This window comes from Notamacropus eugenii, chromosome 4 (assembly GCF_028372415.1).
Source record: "Notamacropus eugenii isolate mMacEug1 chromosome 4, mMacEug1.pri_v2, whole genome shotgun sequence".
NCBI classification, from domain to species: domain Eukaryota; kingdom Metazoa; phylum Chordata; class Mammalia; order Diprotodontia; family Macropodidae; genus Notamacropus; species Notamacropus eugenii.
Genome location: NC_092875.1, coordinates 88,507,317 through 88,526,115, shown reverse-complemented (window position 1 = coordinate 88,526,115; position 18,799 = coordinate 88,507,317). Strand labels below are relative to the sequence as shown.

General features: G+C 46.6%; 2 protein-coding genes across 4 annotated transcripts in view; one reads left to right on the top strand and one right to left on the bottom strand.

Annotated features, from left to right (window-relative positions):
• EEF1D (eukaryotic translation elongation factor 1 delta) overlaps positions 1-4,640 on the bottom strand; it is a 37,539-nt gene extending 32,899 nt beyond the window's left edge. The window contains exon 1 of one of the 3 annotated variants that reach the window (XM_072602820.1): positions 4,155-4,640. The gene's annotated coding sequence lies outside the window, so the exon portion shown is untranslated. The remainder of the gene's footprint in view (positions 1-4,154) is intronic. The other 2 variants (XM_072602817.1, XM_072602821.1) reach the window with 2 other exon arrangements.
• An 88-nt stretch (positions 4,641-4,728) lies between these two features.
• TIGD5 (tigger transposable element derived 5) lies at positions 4,729-8,388 on the top strand. The gene has a single exon (XM_072602822.1). The coding sequence runs from the start codon at positions 5,118-5,120 to the stop codon at positions 7,125-7,127; it is 2,010 nt and encodes a 669-aa protein (XP_072458923.1). The 5' UTR covers positions 4,729-5,117; the 3' UTR covers positions 7,128-8,388.
• Positions 8,389-18,799: the final 10,411 nt, after the last annotated feature.

Genomic DNA, 18,799 nt, shown 5'->3' with positions numbered 1-18,799 from the left:
AAATTTATTCCCTTCTTCTGCCTCTAACTTCAGGCAACACTGTGAGTTTAGAAAATCTACCAGAGTGGTAGTAACTGGGAAGAAGTAATAATGCCCCAAGAACATCAGTGGCTGACAGAAGCATAGAAGGAATAGCTTTGTCAGAAGCAAAAACATGCCAAGGACAAACTAGACATATAGACAAAAATAAGTTTGGGACTCTGCAAGCATATTAAGCCTTGAAACCCAGCACAGGCCTACAAATGGCAGAACTTCATGAAGAATCCAGGGAGAAAAAGAGCTTTAAATGTATGAGCCTACTCTCCCTAGGCACCCTGTGGATGCAAGGGGAGAGTGGGCTACTAGTTTTTTAGGGATTTTTCTGAAATTAGCTAATTTTTATTAGCTTTTAGCTATTATTAGGGAACAAACATTTAGTAAGTAACTACTATGTGCCAGGCTGTAAAGACAATCAAATTAAGATCTTTTGCTGTTTTTGTTTTACTAAAAGTGCCTCTGAATGAATAATGTGATTGGGGAGGGTCTTTCCCACACATTTGATGGGCCTGCCCATAGTGGGAAGCCTGATTAGGGGAGTTATTTGTACAAGGGTCCTAAGTACCTTTTGTTTTTCCTACTGAGGCACTGAGTCAGAGGGTTATGCCCTCTGGCTCTAAAAAGTGTATAAAATACTCTGAGGGTGAGGTTTTACTTTGGGACTTACAGACTGGAAGTATTTCTTTGGCCAGAGAGATTCTTCGAAGCCGTGCCTGATGAAAGTGATTGTTAACCCCTTGAAAGTTGCTTTCCTTTTTTTATGAATGCAGATCTAAGAACCTGTGATAACAGCCCCCCTATGTATACTGGGATGCTTACTGATACAGAGGCACTGTGCTAAGTACTTTATGAATGTTATCTCGTTTGATCTTCACAACTACCCGGCAAAGAAGGGACAATCTATTTTACAGTTGAGTAAACAGATGTTAAACTTGCCCAGTGTCACACAGCTAGTAAGTATCTGGGGCTGGATTTGAACTCATGTTCCTGACTCCAGGCCCAGCACTCTATCCTCTATACCTCGTTCTTTAGTAAATACCCTTTTTGAAAACTAGTTAACTCTGGCTGATAACCAATAGGGAGCATCCTGGATGGGAGAAATACCATTAGATACCTGACCCCTCAAAGTAATCAGCTGGTCCAGCCTGCCAGGGTGAGGGAGAGTTGAGGAATTAAGACTGGAAGAACTGCTACATGTAAATACATCAGAGCCTGTGGAAGATAACCAACCTTAGAGAAGGCTATCACAGTGGGGGGAGCTAGGACAGGTCTCCTACAGGAGGTGGCATCTGAGCTGAATCTTGAAGGAAGCCACTTTCTTTCCCAAGTTCCCCTGATGTGACTATTGGGGGGGGAGGTGGCTGGGAGAACATGGAGTAAAGGAAAGAGAACTGCTGCATCATGCTAAAGCAGGATGGTACCCTGCCCTGCCTGGCTTTCAAAATCTTGTAATAACCACTGACACTAATCCAGCATTGAGGTTTGCAAAGGAAATCATCTCACTTGGGTCTCACAACAACTGAGATTTTACAGGCAATATTAATATTTTTTTAAACAGATGAGGAAACCAAAGCTCAGAAAGGTTGTCAAACAGTAAACATTTATTAAGCACCTACTATGTGCCAGGCACAGGGCTTGTGCTAAGTGCTGGGGATACAAAGAAAGGCAAAAGATAAATCTTAGTCTCAAGAAGCTCACAGTCCAATGGTGGAAACATGTAAACCACTACGTACAAAAAAGATATACAAAATAAATCAGAGGTAATCAATAGACAGAGGCACTGGCATGAAAGGAATCTGGGAAAAGCTTTATAAAAATGCCCATAATAATGCAGCTAGTTAAGTATGGGAGGCAGGATATGAATTCAGGTTTTCTTGACTCCAAGTCTAGTACTCTACCCCTCTTTATCCTCTTTGCCACCTAATTCTCCACTATTCCTAAACACACTATCTATTCTAACTAAGTCAACCTGTTTCCTCAGTCTTTCACATATAACAAACTCATTTCCAACCTTGGTGTTCATTTAAACTCTCCTGTATGAGGTTGCCCACTCTCCTTCCTCTCCTCTGAGGATAGAAATTCTATCTATCTATCCTTTATAATGTGGTTCAAGTTCAACCATGAATTCAGTCTTTGAAACCATGGTCTCTTCTTCACGCTAGATATCTTCTCAGTTCTTATCTTCATCAAACATAATTCAGCCCCCTCTTTCTACAGAGCAAACCTTAATGGAGGAAAGGACTTGCATGGAAATTATAAGTAGTTAGAAGCCTAGATGGGACCAAGACCAGAACTCTTTTCTACACTATCTCTTACAATCCCAAGGCATTTCAGCGTTTCCACATATATTACCATTGAGCACTGGCTACTTTCTGGACCTTCTGCTCCCTTGGTTCTTGTGACGTTCCTTTTTTCCTGTTTCCACTTCCCCTCTCCAACCCCATTTCCTTGGCTGAATTCCCCCTCATCTCCTGCTCCCCTAGCATAGGCGTTCCAAGGTTTGTCCTAACCACTTCTCTCTACATACCCTCTTCCCCAGGTGATCTCATCAGCTCTCATGGGTTTTAAAGCATTCTGTCAATCCAAGAGGACCCAGAAATCCATAAGGAGCCCTAATTTCTCTACTAACTTGTCCTGAATACTGACTACTGGACACCTTCACCTAGCTATCTCATTAACACTTCACACTCAGCATGTGCAAAATTGAACTCATTTTCCCCACCCTAATATTCACTATCTCTAAATCTCTCCATTCTTTCAGGTATCAGGCTCCCAACTTCATTTTTCTACCACACATCTCTTCATTAAGTACATTTTTCTTACCTCCTAGGAGGGACTACTGTCATAAGCTAACTAGTCTTCAGATTCCAATTTAACTCTCAGGTCCCTTCCTCCAAATAGCGGTAGCCAAAACAATCTTGCTAAGGCATACACCTGGCCCTGACCCAGAAAGCTCCAGCGGTTCCCTTGTCTGCAGGAAAAATATAGTTGCAGAGCTCTCCATAACTTGGCTTCTGACCACCACTGCGGCCTTATTTCATACTATTCCCCTTCACAAAACGACATTAAGTAAAATTTACCCACTGCCTGTTCCTGAACATTCCCTATTTCCAGGGATCTGCAGATTGTCCTCCATCCCTGGAATGAATTTTCTCCTCTGCTTCTCATCAGCACCGTCACACTTAACAGCTCAGTTCAACTACCACCTCTCTCCATGAAACTGTTTCCCCCTCCTCATTTTGTCTTTTACTATATTAGCGTGCATGCAAGCTCCTTGAGGCAAAGACTTCCATTTTTGCCCTTGTACCTCTGGCCCCTAGCATGCTGGGAACTTAGGAGGCACTTCATATTGGTTGAGTTTTAATATAGTTTGTTTTAATATTTGTAAGTCAATCTTGTCTAGTCCTATAGCAGCAGCCCTCAAAGGAAAGAAATATCACTATTATCCTGGGAGAATATGGGCCCAGGCTATCCCCGCCCCCCAAATCTTCCAGGAGCCTTAGTTTCTCCCAGTGCCTGCTAACTCCCTGTATGGCTCGGGGCAAAGCTCATTCCTTGGTCTGTCTGCCCACAGGTGAGAGGAAGAGACTGAAGCAGGCGGCCTCTAATGTTCCCTTTCCAGCGCTCACAGCCCAGGCTCCAAACCCCAAAAGGACGGGGATTCAAATGGGGCCAGAGGTACGAGACACGCTCCCCAGAGGGGAGGGTAGCCGCGCCTGGGGGCCCTCCATCTCCCCCCACTCCCGAAAAGAAAGAAGCCTTCTGTCTGGACCGGAGAAGCTCGGCTACTGCGCAGCGGGCCGGCGCAGAAATGTTCCCGGGGAAGCCACGTGGGGGTACGGTCAGGCACCGGCCCCCTGCCCGGAAGGCGACCCCGCCCGCCCCTTCCCTCTAAAGGCGTCCCCTTTCCGCCGCCCTGCGCTGGGCCGCACTTTGACCTAGAGCCCCCAAGGCGCTGCCCCGGCCGCGGCCCCTCCTGGAGAGGTCACTCGCCCTACACTCTTAACCCAGGCTCAGGAGGCGTCTTAGGACAGGCCGGGAGGCAGGGGAAAAGGGGGGTGGAGCGGTCCCGCTCAAACCTGCCCGCAGCGGCTCTGGCCCGGACCCCCGGTACTCACACTCCGAGAGAAGGGCGGGCGGCAGCGAAAGGTGAGTGCCAAAGCCAATCCGGCGGGAAGCGGAGGGGAAAGGGAGACCAGGGCGGCAGCGCACGGGAAATGAGGAGCTGGACCCTACCAACCGCCACTCCGCAGGACGAAGGGGGGGAAACTGGGAGATTCTACTTTCCCTCCCCCGCCCTCTGCCAAGACCCGAGGATGCGACAACCCCGACTTCGGGGTCACGAGCGTCGAGTGAGCTGGGGAGGGAACCGAGTCTTCCCTGCAGCTCGAGGCAGATTGATAGGGAGAGAGAGACAATTCCCTCCTTTCTCCCCTCCAACTGAATGGAATCGTCTGTCGTATAGCTCTGGTGGCAAAGGAGGGGGACTGGAGTGCAAGACTAGGGGGCGGAGTCTCCATGCCGCGTGCGCGGCAGCTCGGGCCAGAGAAGGCGAGAGACACTTGAGGTCTAGACCCAGGAAGAACCGCGAGGGTGGGCGGGGCTGAGCCCAAGAGCCCTCGAAAGAGCGTAGTCGGTCTAGGAGAGGGCGTGGCCAGACAGGTGCGCCTGCGCAGTTGCGGATCGAAAGAGGCCGTGGGGAGAGAGATAAGCCTGTGCGCCTGCGTTCGGGAGAGAGGAAGAAAGGGGAGCGAGTTTAAAGAACTTGGAAGAGGGGGAGGTGAAGCTGATGAGCCTCCGCCTGGTCCTTCTCGCTTCTCCGTCAGGGGCGCTCTCCGGAGCTAGGGGGAGACAAAAGGGAAGAGACGAGCAGGCGGGTGGCTTCCCCTCCTCTCCCTCCTGCTTCTCCCTCCTGCTCCTCCCTCCTCCCCCCGCCCCCTCCCCGCCCCTCCCCCTCGGCTCCCCGCCCATTGCGCGCGCGCCCCGCCTATAACGCGCCTGCCCCAGCCGGAGGCGGGTGGGCAGACTGAGCGGCCCAGCGTATATGGCTTCCAGCTGCCTCCGCCGCCGCCTCTGCCTCCATGTACCCCGCGGGGCCCCCCTGCCCTGCCCCGCACCCTCGCCGCCGGCGGCCCCCGGCACCTGCCCAGTCGGGGCCTCCGCTTCTGCCCCAGGAGGTGGGGGAGGAGGAGCAGCCGCCCCTGGGCCGGGGCCCCATGCAAGCGGTGCCCGAAACTCCCCCGGGGGCGGGGGTCAGCCCTGGGGCTTCGGGCCTGGCGGTGAAAATGGCCTTCCGAAAGGCCTACTCCATCAAGGACAAGCTCCAGGCTATCGAACGTGTGAAGGGCGGGGAGCGCCAGGCCAGCGTGTGCAGGGACTTCGGGGTGCCTGGGGGCACCCTCCGGGGCTGGCTCAAGGATGAGCCCAAGCTGCGCTGGTTCCTGGACCAGCTGGGCGGAGAAGTGGGCACCCAACGCAAGAAGATGCGGCTGGCCAACGAGGAGGAGATCGATCGTGCCGTCTATACCTGGTTCCTCACCTTGCGCCAGCACGGCATCCCACTCTCAGGTCCCATCATCCAAGCCCAAGCAGAGGCATTTGCCCGCCAGATCTATGGGCCCGAATGCACCTTTAAGGCTAGCCACGGCTGGTTCTGGAGGTGGCAGAAGCGCCATGGCATCTCCAGTCAACGAATCTATGGTGAAGCAGAGCCACCTCCCCCAGCCCCTGCCTCAGCTCCATCACTGCCCACCGTTAAGGCTGAACCAGACCTTGTGGGCACCGGGGACCATCCTTCACCGATGCCCCCCCCAGCCCCCACTGATGGAGGGTATGGGGATGAACAGATCTACAATGCCAATGTCACTGGACTCTACTGGAAGTTGTTGCCTGAGCAGGCAACCCCACCTGGGGAAGGGGACCTTGGAAGTGGAGGACAGAGGTGGAGGGGTGATAGGGTTACAGTGCTACTAGCGGCCAACTTGACTGGCAGCCACAAGTTGAAGCCCCTGGTGATTGGGCAGTTGCCTGACCCACCAAGCTTGCGACACCACAATCAAGAAAAGTTTCCTGCCTCCTACCGCTATAGCCCTGATGCTTGGCTCAGTGCCACACTGCTCCGTGGCTGGTTCTTTGAGGAGTTTGTGCCAGGTGTCAGGCGCTACTTGCGGCGCAGCTGCCTGCAGCAGAAGGCTGTCTTGTTGGTGAATCATCACCCTGGGCCCAGGCCACCAGGCCCACGGCCACCCTCCCCAGAGAAAGGTGAGGAAGCTGGCAAAAGGCAAAGGGCAGCTGGTGGCCTGGGCCCAGGGCCAGCCCTGTGCCACCCTGAGGAATTGCAGACCCCTGATGGTGCAGTACGGGTGCTTTTTCTGTCCAAAAGCAGTGCCAGGGGTAAGATTCCAGCACCCCTGGAGCAAGGGGTAGTGTCTGCCTTCAAACAGCTGTACAAACGGGAACTACTGCGACTGGCTGTGTCATGTGCAGGTGGATCTCCTCTGGACTTTGTTCGTAGCTTCATGCTGAAAGACATGCTCTATCTGGCTGGCCTGTCTTGGGACCTGGTCCAGGCTGGCAGCATTGAGCGATGCTGGCTGCTGGGTCTCAGAGCTGCCTTTGAGCCCCGTCCTGATGATGAGGAACGGCTAGTCCAGCCCCACCCAGGAGCCTCTGGGGAGGATGAGGAGGCAGAGGAACACAGCAAGGTCCTCAGTGACCTAACGCACTTGGCTGCCCTCACTTATAAGCGCTTAGCACCTGAGGATGTGGCAGAATGGCTGCACCTGGACGATGGGGCCCCAGGCTTGGGGGAGCCCCCAGAGGGTGGGGGAGAAGAGGATGAGGATGGGGGAGGTCGGGAGCAGCCTTCCTGTGGGGGCTTCCCACCATTGGCTGGTCCACCCCAGGGAGAGGAGGAGGCTGGAACAGGAGGGCCATCACCAGTGCCCACAGCTGGGGAGGCCATTAAGGGTCTTGAGACAGCTCTCCGATGGCTGGAGAGCCGTGATCCTAGGGAGGTGGGACCCTTGAAGTTGGTGCAGCTTCGATCCTTAATCAGCATGGCTCAGCGGCTTGGGGAGACAGGACCCTAATTATGTGTCTCCTGATGGCAAGAGAATTAGGGACCTGGGACCTAACTGCCCGGTTTTTTACTTCTGCACCTTTATAGGAGGAAATTAATTGGCTCCTATCCATTCAGTATTGTAGGCTAACCCCTACAACAACCTGAAGGAGACCAAGAGTCTCAGAGATAGCAATGGGAAAATATTACCCTACTCCCAAGGTTACCAAAGGGGACTGGACCAGGGACACTAGTCACTACCAATAATGGACCAAGATGCAACTTTTAGTCATCAGCAAAGAAGCCCATGCAGGAATGTGAAGGTCAAGCAACTTCAGAGGACAGTTGCTTAGGATGGGGTAGCAAAGAGCCATCTTAGCCAGTATCCCCCCCCCCCCCCCCCATACCCACATGTGTCTATACACAGGAGCCCTAGAGGCTCTATCAGGGAGCAACTTTCACTGTGTTCAAACCTTAACCTTTCTGAGGCTCCCCAAGCCTAGAGCTGTGGCAGTCCTCTTTGAGGGTATGTCCTTTTTAATGCCACGTGTGATATATCCACCCTCTCACACAGAAGGCCTTTCACCCATCACTTCCTTCTTGTCCTCTTCTGATGGGGTTTCCTCTATATCCTTACCTCCTCTCCTTTTCTCCTCCTTCCCAGTCACATGCACTGGATAAGGGCCTACTTGTTCCTCCTCTTGCTGGGAGGAGCCTGTGAGCCCTGGTGCTGGGGTTAGCTAGGGCTTGCCATAGCTTTTTAATCTTCAAAATGGGGGGAAAACTGACCACTTTTTATCTATATATATTAAAAAAAAAAAAACTAGAGCCAGTTTTATAAGCCAGACCATAATGGGGTACCAGGGCCAGAAGCTGGTGAGGGGCTGGCCTCTAGACTGGTCAAAGGAGTGGGAAGGATGCTTCTTAACATAACTGCCATCTTGGAGCTGGGTTGAAAGGTGCCAGCCCTGAGGTGTTAGCTAAGCACCCGTGGGAATTAAGCCAAGAAAGATCATTCATGAAAAAGTCAGTTTAGAGCATCTGGGATCACTCATGGATTTTGAAGGGTTTTTTTAGTCTGGCTCTGAATGGGGAGAATTCTGTAGCATTTGGGCTGTCCTAGGGAAGAACATAGACCCCAGGATACATCCCTAGTTTCTGTAACCAATTTGGGTTGTAGATTTGTTCAACTTTTCTTGGTCTCTGGTTTTTGTGAATGGGGTTTTGTGTGTGGTTTGGGATTTTGTTTTTGTTTTTAAAGAAAAATAACACTTTTCAACAGTTTTACTATAGATTATTGGAGTGTCTCAATTTGGGGCCCCTGTGGGTCTCCCTCCAGATAACTTGGAAATAACCTATTTTTAGTCCAGCGTGTTTGCGTGTTTGTGGTGTTCAGCAATGGCACACTTTCCATGCGCCAACCATGGACTTTGGGAAATTACCCAGTTTCTCTGTGATCAAAGCAAGAACATCTTTCTAAGATTCAGTCACCAAGTTTTTATAGTGTCAGTATGTGGAGGTGAAGAGAGTGGGTCCAATGGAAAAATCACTATTGCCTTATTAACTTTGCCCTTCTCTAGACCAAATTGGTCTTCTTCACCTGGATTCCTGATGGAGAAAGATTCTTTGGTAAGAATCACTCTTTGTGGGTGGACTTTCTTGTCAGGTAGTAAGTGTGTTTGCAAAGTTGTAACGTGACCAGACCGAAAAGGACACAATTAACAAGGGGCTGGGGTACAGGTAAGATTTGGTGTGAATTTGGGGGAATCTTGGCAACTTTTGTTTATCTTCTGAGCAAAATAGTGTGGATAGTCTGGAAAAGAGGGGAAAATACCCCTGGTGCCTCTTGTGTCTGTGACATTTACACTGTTTAGTCCTGAGGCCTAACATAGTCATTCAGAGTTCATTGTTACTTGATTGGGATTGGGGGTAGAATTCAAAGAGGATTTGAAAGAAATGTGTCAGGTACTCACAGCTACTTGGTGAATGCCATTGTGGATCTTTTCATAGTAGACAACAACTATAGTCAGCTGGGGTTAATTGGCAGCTAGCTTTCTGACTCTCCAGCCATTCTCTGTCCCCACTTTCTAATTCCACTATCCCCACCCCCCCATCGTAGCCTTTTTTGACTGCAAGTGAGAAATTTGAAAACAAGAAGTTGGTATGCAAAAGAATCTGTTAGAAACAGATGGGATTTTGGAGGGAATAAAACGATGCCCCACAGATTCCCTTAAATTAGTCACAAGTCAATTTTCATGTGATTCTTGAAAAGCTATTTTCCTTTGAGACCAAGAGTCTGAATCCTCCTCTTGATTGTTTAAGAGATCAGTAGGGTATTAGAATTTGGTTTGGTAATGGAAATTGGTTTAGTAATGGAAATTGGTTTGCAGGAAACTGGTATTTTGAATGAAGGTGCCATCAGGTTGAGGTTCAGGATATCTGGTCTTCATTTAACAAAATGTATTAAGCATATGCTGTGTGCAGAGCATTTAGGGAAAATACAAAGACCCTGCCCTCTTATAGTCTAGTAGGGAGAGAAGACACAAGCACAGTTACCTCATAATAAATTATCTAAAAGGTACTAAGTGTATTGTTAAGTCCAGGTAAGAAAAGAGCCTTACCAATCAAGTGGATCATGAGAGTTTTCCTGAAGAAAATGGCATTTGGATGTTCTTTAGCTATACATTCCTGTAGCACTTGGCAAGACTTGCAAAGTATTTTTCAGATGCCTCATTTGGTCCTCACAACAACCCTGAAAACTTGGTGCTATTCTTATCTCCATTTTACAGATGAGGAAACTGAGGATAAGGGATTTGTCTGGGATCACACAGCTTATAGTTGTCTGAACCAGGATTTGATCTTAAGCCTGCCTAACTTCAGGTCTTTAAAGAATGAACAGGAATGTAAACAAAGGGAGAAGAGGGAAGATGTTCCAGGTACAAGGGTGCAGGAGCATAGGGACAGGAAAATTGTCCAGGTGATGGAATTGTGTATTTGGGATGAAATATACAAGGGAGTCTGGAAAGGTAAGCTAGTGCCAGATTGTTTAGCCTTGAATGCCAAAGAATAGAATTTGAACTTTGATGTACAGTTGGAAACCACTGAAAATGTTTGGGAAGAGGAGTGATGGGAACTGATCTGTGCAAAGGAGAGATTATTCTAGCAATAGGATGAGGAATGCACTGTAAGGGAGAGAAAGGGAAGGTGGAAATGCCTTTTAGATTATCCTAATGATCCATGAAAGTAGATAGGAATGGTGGTGGGTGGAGTGACAATGGGTTCAGAAGAAGAGCCAAAATGTGAGAGACGTTGAAGAAGTGTAATGGAGCTAAGCATGAGAAGAACCAGACATAGCACCAAAGTCTCAAACATGGCAGATTAGGTAGTTCATTGTTCCATTTGGGGGAGCTAATTAAGAAACTGTCCGGTGTTGCAGACCTGCTTCAGGAGTACTCCCAGCATTCCCAGAAGCCATGGGATAGGATTTTAGTTTGGAACTGGAAGGAACTAGCTAGTCTAGTCCAAACTCCTCACAGATGAGACTGAATCCCAAAAAAGGTACCTTAAGTCACACAGCTAGGCAGAGAAGCACTGGCTGGCTGGAGAAATATTAGAACTTGCTCCAAAGAGTTCTGGGACACCATAGGACATGACTTTGTGAAGTAGCTACAAAACCTGGCCTGAGGCTTAAATTAAATGGGACTTGGTAGGAGCTTACCCCTGGGCTGGAAGTTCTGGGTCAGACTTTTGATTGATTTGTCTGTATGACCTTTTGCTATATGAAGACCTCAGACTTGCAGAGACCCTTTTTCCTTATAGATTTGCACTATCTCTTTCGTGTTTGCACATTCAAATCCTTCACCCAGTGGATGGAAAAAGTTGCTAGCATTTTGGTCAGTGTGTAATCCAGGTCACACGCAGGCTGAGTAATAGCCTATCACCAGAAGCAGGTGATACAGTTTTTTGCCATTCACTGAGCCCTCCTGGTTTTCTCAGTCCTGTACCTCAGCAGACCTGGATCCTGGGTAGCATTCACTGAATGATCAAACTTTTACCCAGTATAAGCAGGGGTAGCATAGTCTAATGGAAAGTATTTGGGGTATGAAGTCAGGATGACAGAGTTCTGAATCCTAGTCTGCCACTATTTGTGTGACTTCTAGGGAGCTCTGACATTTATGCTGTTTAGTCCTGAGGCCTAACATAGTAGATAAGATGGATAAGATAAGCTTTAAGGTCCCTTCTAATGATAAATCCAGCCCCAGTCACTTATTGGTACTGTGACCCTGGACAAGTCACTTAACCCTGTTTGCCCAGTTTCTTCATCTGTAAAGTAAGCTGGAGAAGGAAATGGTAAACCACTCCAGTACCTTTGCCAAGAAAACCTCAAATGGGGTCACAAAGAGTTGGACATGACTAAACAACAATGATAAATCCCATAATCTTAAGAATTAGTTGTTGTTCTTCAGAAAGTATCTGAGGCTGAATTTGAATTCAAGTCTTCCTGACTCCAGGCTTGGCACTCTATCTACTGCACCACCTAGCTGTCCAGATACTGGGAATGGTTTGCCATTTCCTTCTCCAGCTCATTTTACAGAAGAAATTGAAGCAGACAGGATTAAGTGACTTGCCCAGGGTCACACAGACAATAAGTAGGGCTGGGTTGAACTCGGGTCAGTCACCCAATTCTCTGAGCCTTTGCTCTAAAGGTGGGGGAAAGTAACTGAAAGAGCCCTGAGCCAGGAATTGTGAGACTGTGTTCTTTATTATGGATAGTGAAGGACAAGTCCCTACACCTTAACTTCAGTTTCCTTTTCTGTAAAATGGGGATAATTCTACTTGCACTTGCACTGACTACTTCATGGGATAGTTAAGGTTCAAATGAAATCTTTTATGTGAGTACTTTTATGAGCTATGAAATGCTGTAGAAAAGCTACCTGTTTAGACAGATTACTTCACCTCTCTAGGTTTTAGTTTCTCTAACTATTAAAAATAGGCAGATGGACTATCCTGGGATGCCTCAGGTTTTTTATTGAAAAGGAGCTTGCCACTTCCCTGAAGGTTTGGTTCCTGTTAGTTGAGACCCTAAGCCATGGAGAAGGTAAGGTTCCTCTACAGGCTTACCTTCTGTCCCTAACCTGACTCAAAATCCTAGACAGGGGTGTGACAGCATTAACAAAAAGGATCCAAGCAAACTCCAGTGCATTGTAGAAATGAGAGGTAGAACAACTAAGATTTAGGCCATATGCTTAGCTCCTGTGTGAGGCTGAACTGAGACTCTGGTCCCTCCCTGGAACTCCCAGCAAGCATTAACTGCTAAGGTAAATACTACTCTAGATTGTCAGTAGATCTTTTCTTTAGAAGAGAGAACCAACGTCAGATTTTAAATGTGAGGGTCAGAGCACCTGGGTCTGAATCTTGGCTGTGCCACTGACTACTTGTCTGACCTTTGGTGAGTCATCTCCCGCTTTGGGGCCACATTTTCTCCATGTAAAATAATAGGGTTACACCAGATGATCTCTGAAGAGCCTTCTAGCCCTTGTTCCTTTGAGGTTAAGACTTTCCATGTCTAGCCCTGTACATTGCCATAAATGATGAACAGAAAGTCCATATCATTGCTTCCCTGTGGCAGAAGCAGGGCCTCATCTTTCTAGCCCAACAGGGACAGAATTCAGAGATGCTATGTTTGGAGGGGTAGGAATGGTAAATGGGAGCAATGGAAGAAAACTTCAGAGAATTCATCCAATACTTTTATAGGGAATTAGAGATGCTAAGGCCTGGAGACTGATCTCAGAGGGCAAGTTGGCAGAACTGGGATTTGAATTCAGGTTTCCTGTCTCCTGATTGTCTTCAAGAAGTACTTACTATACAAGGACTACATTAAAATACTAGGTGAAAGGAGGGAGAATTGGGAAGAGGGGTAGGGTGGGTGGAATAAGCATTTGAGATAGAAAAAGGCACTAAAAATTGGGGAGATCCGGAAGGGCACCTTAAATAAACTTCAAAGGGAACTAAGGGTTCTAGGAGACAAAGTGGAGAAGGGAACACGTTCCAGACAGATTTCTGGAAGTTCCTTCTAATTCTGAAATTGTACAATTGAAAGGAAAGCCATATACTCGGGACCTCCCAGCAATTTAGTGGTGGAACCAGGACTTACTGAATTTTTCTTGCGGTGAGGGGAAGCATCAAAGCACAAACTATTAATGTAGCTGTCAAAACCAGCCTCCTGCAGCTACTCAGCTAAAAGCTGCTACCATTTCAGCTAGAAGCATGCTTGACCACTTCACTTCAGTGAGAGTTTAGCCTGACAAACCTGTGGAGCATAAGACTTTCATGTCCCCAATTCTGCCTTCCCTTAGGGAGCATCCTAGCCAAAGGAAATGGACACAGTGCTGTCCTGGAGAGTTTACATGGTAAGCTCTTCTGCTTTCTTCAGTTAAAGACAGCCTGTTTGAGAGACTAGTCAAGGGAAAGCAACTCTGGGGCTTAGACTAAATGATAGTACTTTTATTTCCAAACCCTTTGGGCTAGGACCAGTATTAGTCTAGGAGAATGTTACAAGAAGGCAAATTTCAGCTTTGTGGAGAAAACTTTCTAATGAGAACTAACAGCCAAAGAATAGGTTCCTTCCGTAGGTGGTGAGTTCATTACCACTGGACACGTTACTACAGAAGCTGAATGAACACTGGCCAAGGATGTTGTGGAGGAGTTTGACTGGTGGGAGGACCCTTATGGTCCTACAATTTTACAATTCTATGAGCCAAGCACTGTGATCATCCTTCCCTAAGAAGGGGATCCTAGCAGAGTATGGTAGGTAGCAGGAACTCCACTATACTTGGAATCAGAAGACAAAACTACTTGCCAACACAGTTATTTACTTAAACTCAACATAAGAAGCAACTCATATCACCTTTTGGATCCTCAGTTTTCCTGTATGTAAAGTGAGGGCATCAACCCTCTGTAGGACCCACAATCTGTAGGACAGAACCCATCTGTCCTACAGCTCTAAAATCCTTATTATATAGCAAGGTCATAGCCCAGGGCTTCACTTTTACAGGTGAAGGGAAACTAAATCCTTTGCATCAAGTCCTGACCTGCCCTGCTACATTAATAAAAATACTTGACTAAATCTTTACACAGTCCACACTTCCATTATCTGATTTGATCCTCTCAACAATTCCATAAGGTAGGTAGTACAACTGTCTTCAATCTAGCAGTCAAGAAATTGAGGCAGATTGTGCCTTGTCCCCAGATTGCACAGCAATAAATGGCAGAATTGGGATCTAATTTCAAATCCATTGGTTCCCCTCCCACCCCCACTCACCACTATACCACAGATACCTCAGTGTCATAGCTTTTGATGTTCATGGAAGTCTACACAAGTAATGGCTGCTCAGCATCATCCAGATACTTCCACGTACCCAAACTCCATTTCCCTGTCTTTCCATGGAAGCCTAGGACAGAGTCTAGAGGACAGTAGCCAAATAATTGATTGCAAATATAGCAGGGAATAAGGTGTAGTGAAAATAGCATTGGCCATGGGACGCCCTAGATTTTAGTCCTAAATACATGTTACTTAGTGGCTGTGTAATCTTAGTCAAGGCATATCATCTCCCAAGGGCTGCTTTTCCCTAATATAAAATAAGGGATTTGGAGGCAGAGGCCCTGGATTCAAGTTCTAGCCTTTGACATTTGAGGCATATCATTTAAGCTTTCTGAGCCTCAAATTTCCATATGTGTAAAATGAGGATGCTGACTCTTAGATAACCTCTGAGGACCCTACCAGGTCTAAATTTCTGATCCTCTAAGTAAAGAATCCTTAACTTCTTAGGGCTGGTATTGAGGAGGATACTATGCTTCTAAGCAAAGAATTCAGGGCCAGAGAGATCATGAGGCTGATCTAATGTCATGCTTCTGCTGGAATTAAGAAGCCCAAAGGGATATTATTCCTGGGGGGTATTTGATAGGGTGCAAGCTGTTGTGGAAAGCACATGTATAAGATGTTGGGTTCTGTCACTACCTGCAGGAGCTGGAGTACGCACCTCCTCTCTGTTTCCTTTTCTGTAATTTGAATAATTAGATAACATCTAAGGCTGCTTTCAGCTTTAATATATTCTGATTCTGCCTTTGATACATGGTCATCCTCCTGTGATGGGAAATCTACCACCTTTCAAGGCAACCCATTCCATTTTTGAAGCTTATAATTAACATACAAGAAGTAAATGCTTACCCACCTGGAATTCACACTGGTCCTGGCTGAGCAGGAATCAGCCTCAATCTAGCCAAAAAGTTATATGACTCAGGGTCATGACTTGGGGGTCATTTAAATGGTCAAATTAATTGGAGGTAGAACCCATGTCATTTGCCCTTGGATTTCAGGCTTTCCTGCACCCCTAGACCTTGACAATATGGCTAGAACTGGAAGAGAAAGGCTAAATGCAAGTTCCAAGTACCTCTTTCTGCAATACCACAGCTGCCTCTACAGTTCTGGTGTCCTCATGGACTGGGGGAGAAAAAGAAGTAAACCTAGGGAGGTATGAAAGCAGTGAGACAATGAAGGGTATTTTTCCCTCTACAGACTCTGCTTGGACCTGGATAAGTAAAAAGCCAGACAAGAAAAAACATTCTCATTCCTGCATCTCTTTGTTGTGAAGCACTTTCCTCAGAATTTCCTTGTGAAAAGGTTGGCAAAATAGGAATTCTCCCAATTTTACAAATAAGGAACAGATTCAGAGGTTAAACGATTTGCCTACCTTCACGCTACTAATAAATGAAAGATCTGGCATTTGAACTCATGTCTCATACCAAGTTCAATACTCTTGTACCCCACTGCCTCGTTGGAAATAAAATTACAGCATTTGAGTTGGAAGTGACAAGTAATCTTGCCTGATCCCTACCTGATCCATTGCTTGAAGCACAAACCTCAAGGTTAGCAAATGTTGGGTAAGTCAGTCTTTCTCTTCCCCTGTTCTAAAATGAACTATATGGTCCTCAAGGCTCCTTCAGGCTTATAGTTCTGTTCCACAGTTCAGCTCAGCCATAAGAGCTGATCACTGCAGTGGAAGGGTGGATAGAGTTTAATGGACTAATGCCATCTGACTGGAATGTGGGCCATTCTGACTACAGCCTTTGGTTTCAATCACTGAGATTAGATGAGGTCTCTTTAGGAGACATCACCTGGCACACATACAATTTCCTGTTTCTTCCTCAAGATGTGCAGAACTGATGAAAGAAAATGGGTTTCCTGGGCTACCAGCCATGCTGGGCACACCTGTGATGCTTGATAAACTTTTAACCAGTCATCGTTTACCTATCCCCTTCCTCCCAGGCTTCCAAGGCAGAAGTAGGTCATAAGATGCAGAGTGGAAGGACCCTTAAGAGATCATCTAATGCAACACCTTCATTTTACAAATTGATAGGCCCACAGAGAAGTGACTTGCCTAAGGTAACAGATTAGAAAGCTGGGATTCAAGTCAAGTCCTCTGATTCCAAATAAGAATGCTCTTTACACTACATGAATGAATAAAAAGGTCATTATTAAGTACTTACCATACACAAAGCACTGGGCATACAAATAAGAAAATCAAAGTCTCTGCGTTCAGGCTGCTCACAGTTCTAATGAGGGGAGAGATAATACATACAGGTTTCAGTAAGAAGGGCTCCATGGTCCTTGGGGTGCAGGAGCAAAGCATATGGTAGCCCATCTCATGACCTTGAAGCGTTTGATAATGCCAAGAGACCTGATGTCAAGAACTTTGTTTTCCAGATCTTCAGTAGATTTGGATGCTGAGGAGACAGCAGCCGCAGTGCCTGTAAAAATATTTTCATGTCATGTATCCATAAGGCTTGACTCTGTGGTTATGGTTTTGTGTTCTAGGAGGAAGGGGGTTCCTATTCCTGGGGCTCTTGGAGTCCAAGAGGAGGTGGTGATTTTACTTGAATGACACATACCATCTTTTACCCTCCCTCAGGGCTTTTTGATGCTTCATCATCCTGTCTCACAATTCAGATCTGCTGCAGTCCCACACCCAGTTTTGGACATGATCTACATAACTAGCCCTGCTGGAGACAGGTTTCCTATGGCCTGTTCCCCCAAATCAGGCTTTTTTCCCATCCCAGTTATTTCCCAGGTTGCTATCTTGCAAAGGAGTAAGGGAAGCAGGGTGTATAGAATCAAACTGATTCCTTGGCCATCCCACGCTCAGCTATAATCATTGCTAAGTCACTTTTCTCTGTGCTTCAACATCCCCTTCTGTAAAATAGAGATAAAAATGTTAACTCTTTACAAGATTGTGAGGAAAATGGTATGAAAATGGAATCTTTTTTTTTTTCTCTATTCCTCACGTACTCCTGAACGTTTGACACTCCCCTTACATGGCTTCTTTTGACATTTATGTTTCTGCTGCTAAATTCTCTCTGGTGCTCCTACTAGTGAAAGTACTTCCCTAGAAAGAGCACAGGACTTGGAGTTAGGAAACTTGGGTTTGTGTCCCAGCTCTGATCCTTATTGGCTATGTGACTTTACCTCAATGAGCCTGTTTCCTCATTTATAAAATAATCATAATATTCTGCTTTGTGTCACAGAACTGTCATGAGAGAATAATGAATTCTAGAAATTTGAGCTATTTCTCACCTGTGTCACTTTTCCAAATGTTTTGTAATTTGACCGCTGTAGGACAGAACTCGGTATTATGATCAATGGCAAGTTTGGAGACAAGTCTGGCTCAGTATGAGGAAGAATTTTCCAGCACTCAGCAAGCCTACATGCAGTGGGTTGCCTGAGGAAATAGTGACCTTCCACAGTTAGTAGAGACAGGATTATAGATGGAGAGCTACAAGGGACCTCAGAACAGTTGAGAAAACTAAGACCCACGGAAGTTGGGACATGCCAAAGGTCACAGGTCAAGCAGGGATCAGGTAGTCATTTGTCCTGTATGATCAGGTAGGGCTGGGATTGGATGACCTCTTAGTTTCCCTTCAAACTATGTAATGTTATTCTCCAGACATCTATGCTGGGACTTAGCTGCTTCCTCTTCAGGCTTGTATACATCTCTCAACCCAAACAGAAGGAGTTTTTGAACTGGCAGACAAGGAAAAGCCCAGTTGAGGGCAAAAGCTGCTGCAGAAAGTGAGCAGAGGATAAGGTCCAAGGACTCCCATCTTTCTCATCTGTTAAATGAGAGGGTAGAAGTGGAAGATTTTTTAGTCCCTTTTAGCTGTATGATTCTAAGATCCTATGTTCTGCTTACACTCTTAGATGCTGAACTTTAAGTGATATTGACAAACTGGACTACCTCCAAAGGAAGATAACCCAAACGAGTTGGAGACCAGAGGCTACATCATGTAATGACTGGTTGAAGAAACAAGAATAGTCAGGCTGGAGCAAATAGAACTTAAGGGAGATGGGATAGTTCTCTATAACTGTTTGGGGGTAGGAGGTTATTGTGGGGAGGAGGATAAGCTTCTGTGTAGCTGTTGAAGATGGAGCAAGGATTTATGGGAGAAAACTATTGGTAGGAAATTTTAAGCTTGGAAAAAGGAAGGCATTTCTAATCATTGAAACTATCCCACAAGTATAGGCAGCCTCAAGTATTAAACTCATTGGAAACATTTATTCAGAAAACAGTATGTCAACAGGGATCTTTATGTAAGGATTAGTGGGCCCCATTTGTATTTGAATTTGATACCACTGTTCTAGCCAACACT

Excerpts from the sequence above, each read along its gene's own strand:
- TIGD5 (XM_072602822.1), top strand. The coding sequence starts at position 5,118 with ATGTACCCCGCGGGGCCCCCCTGCCCTGCCCCGCACCCTCGCCGCCGG.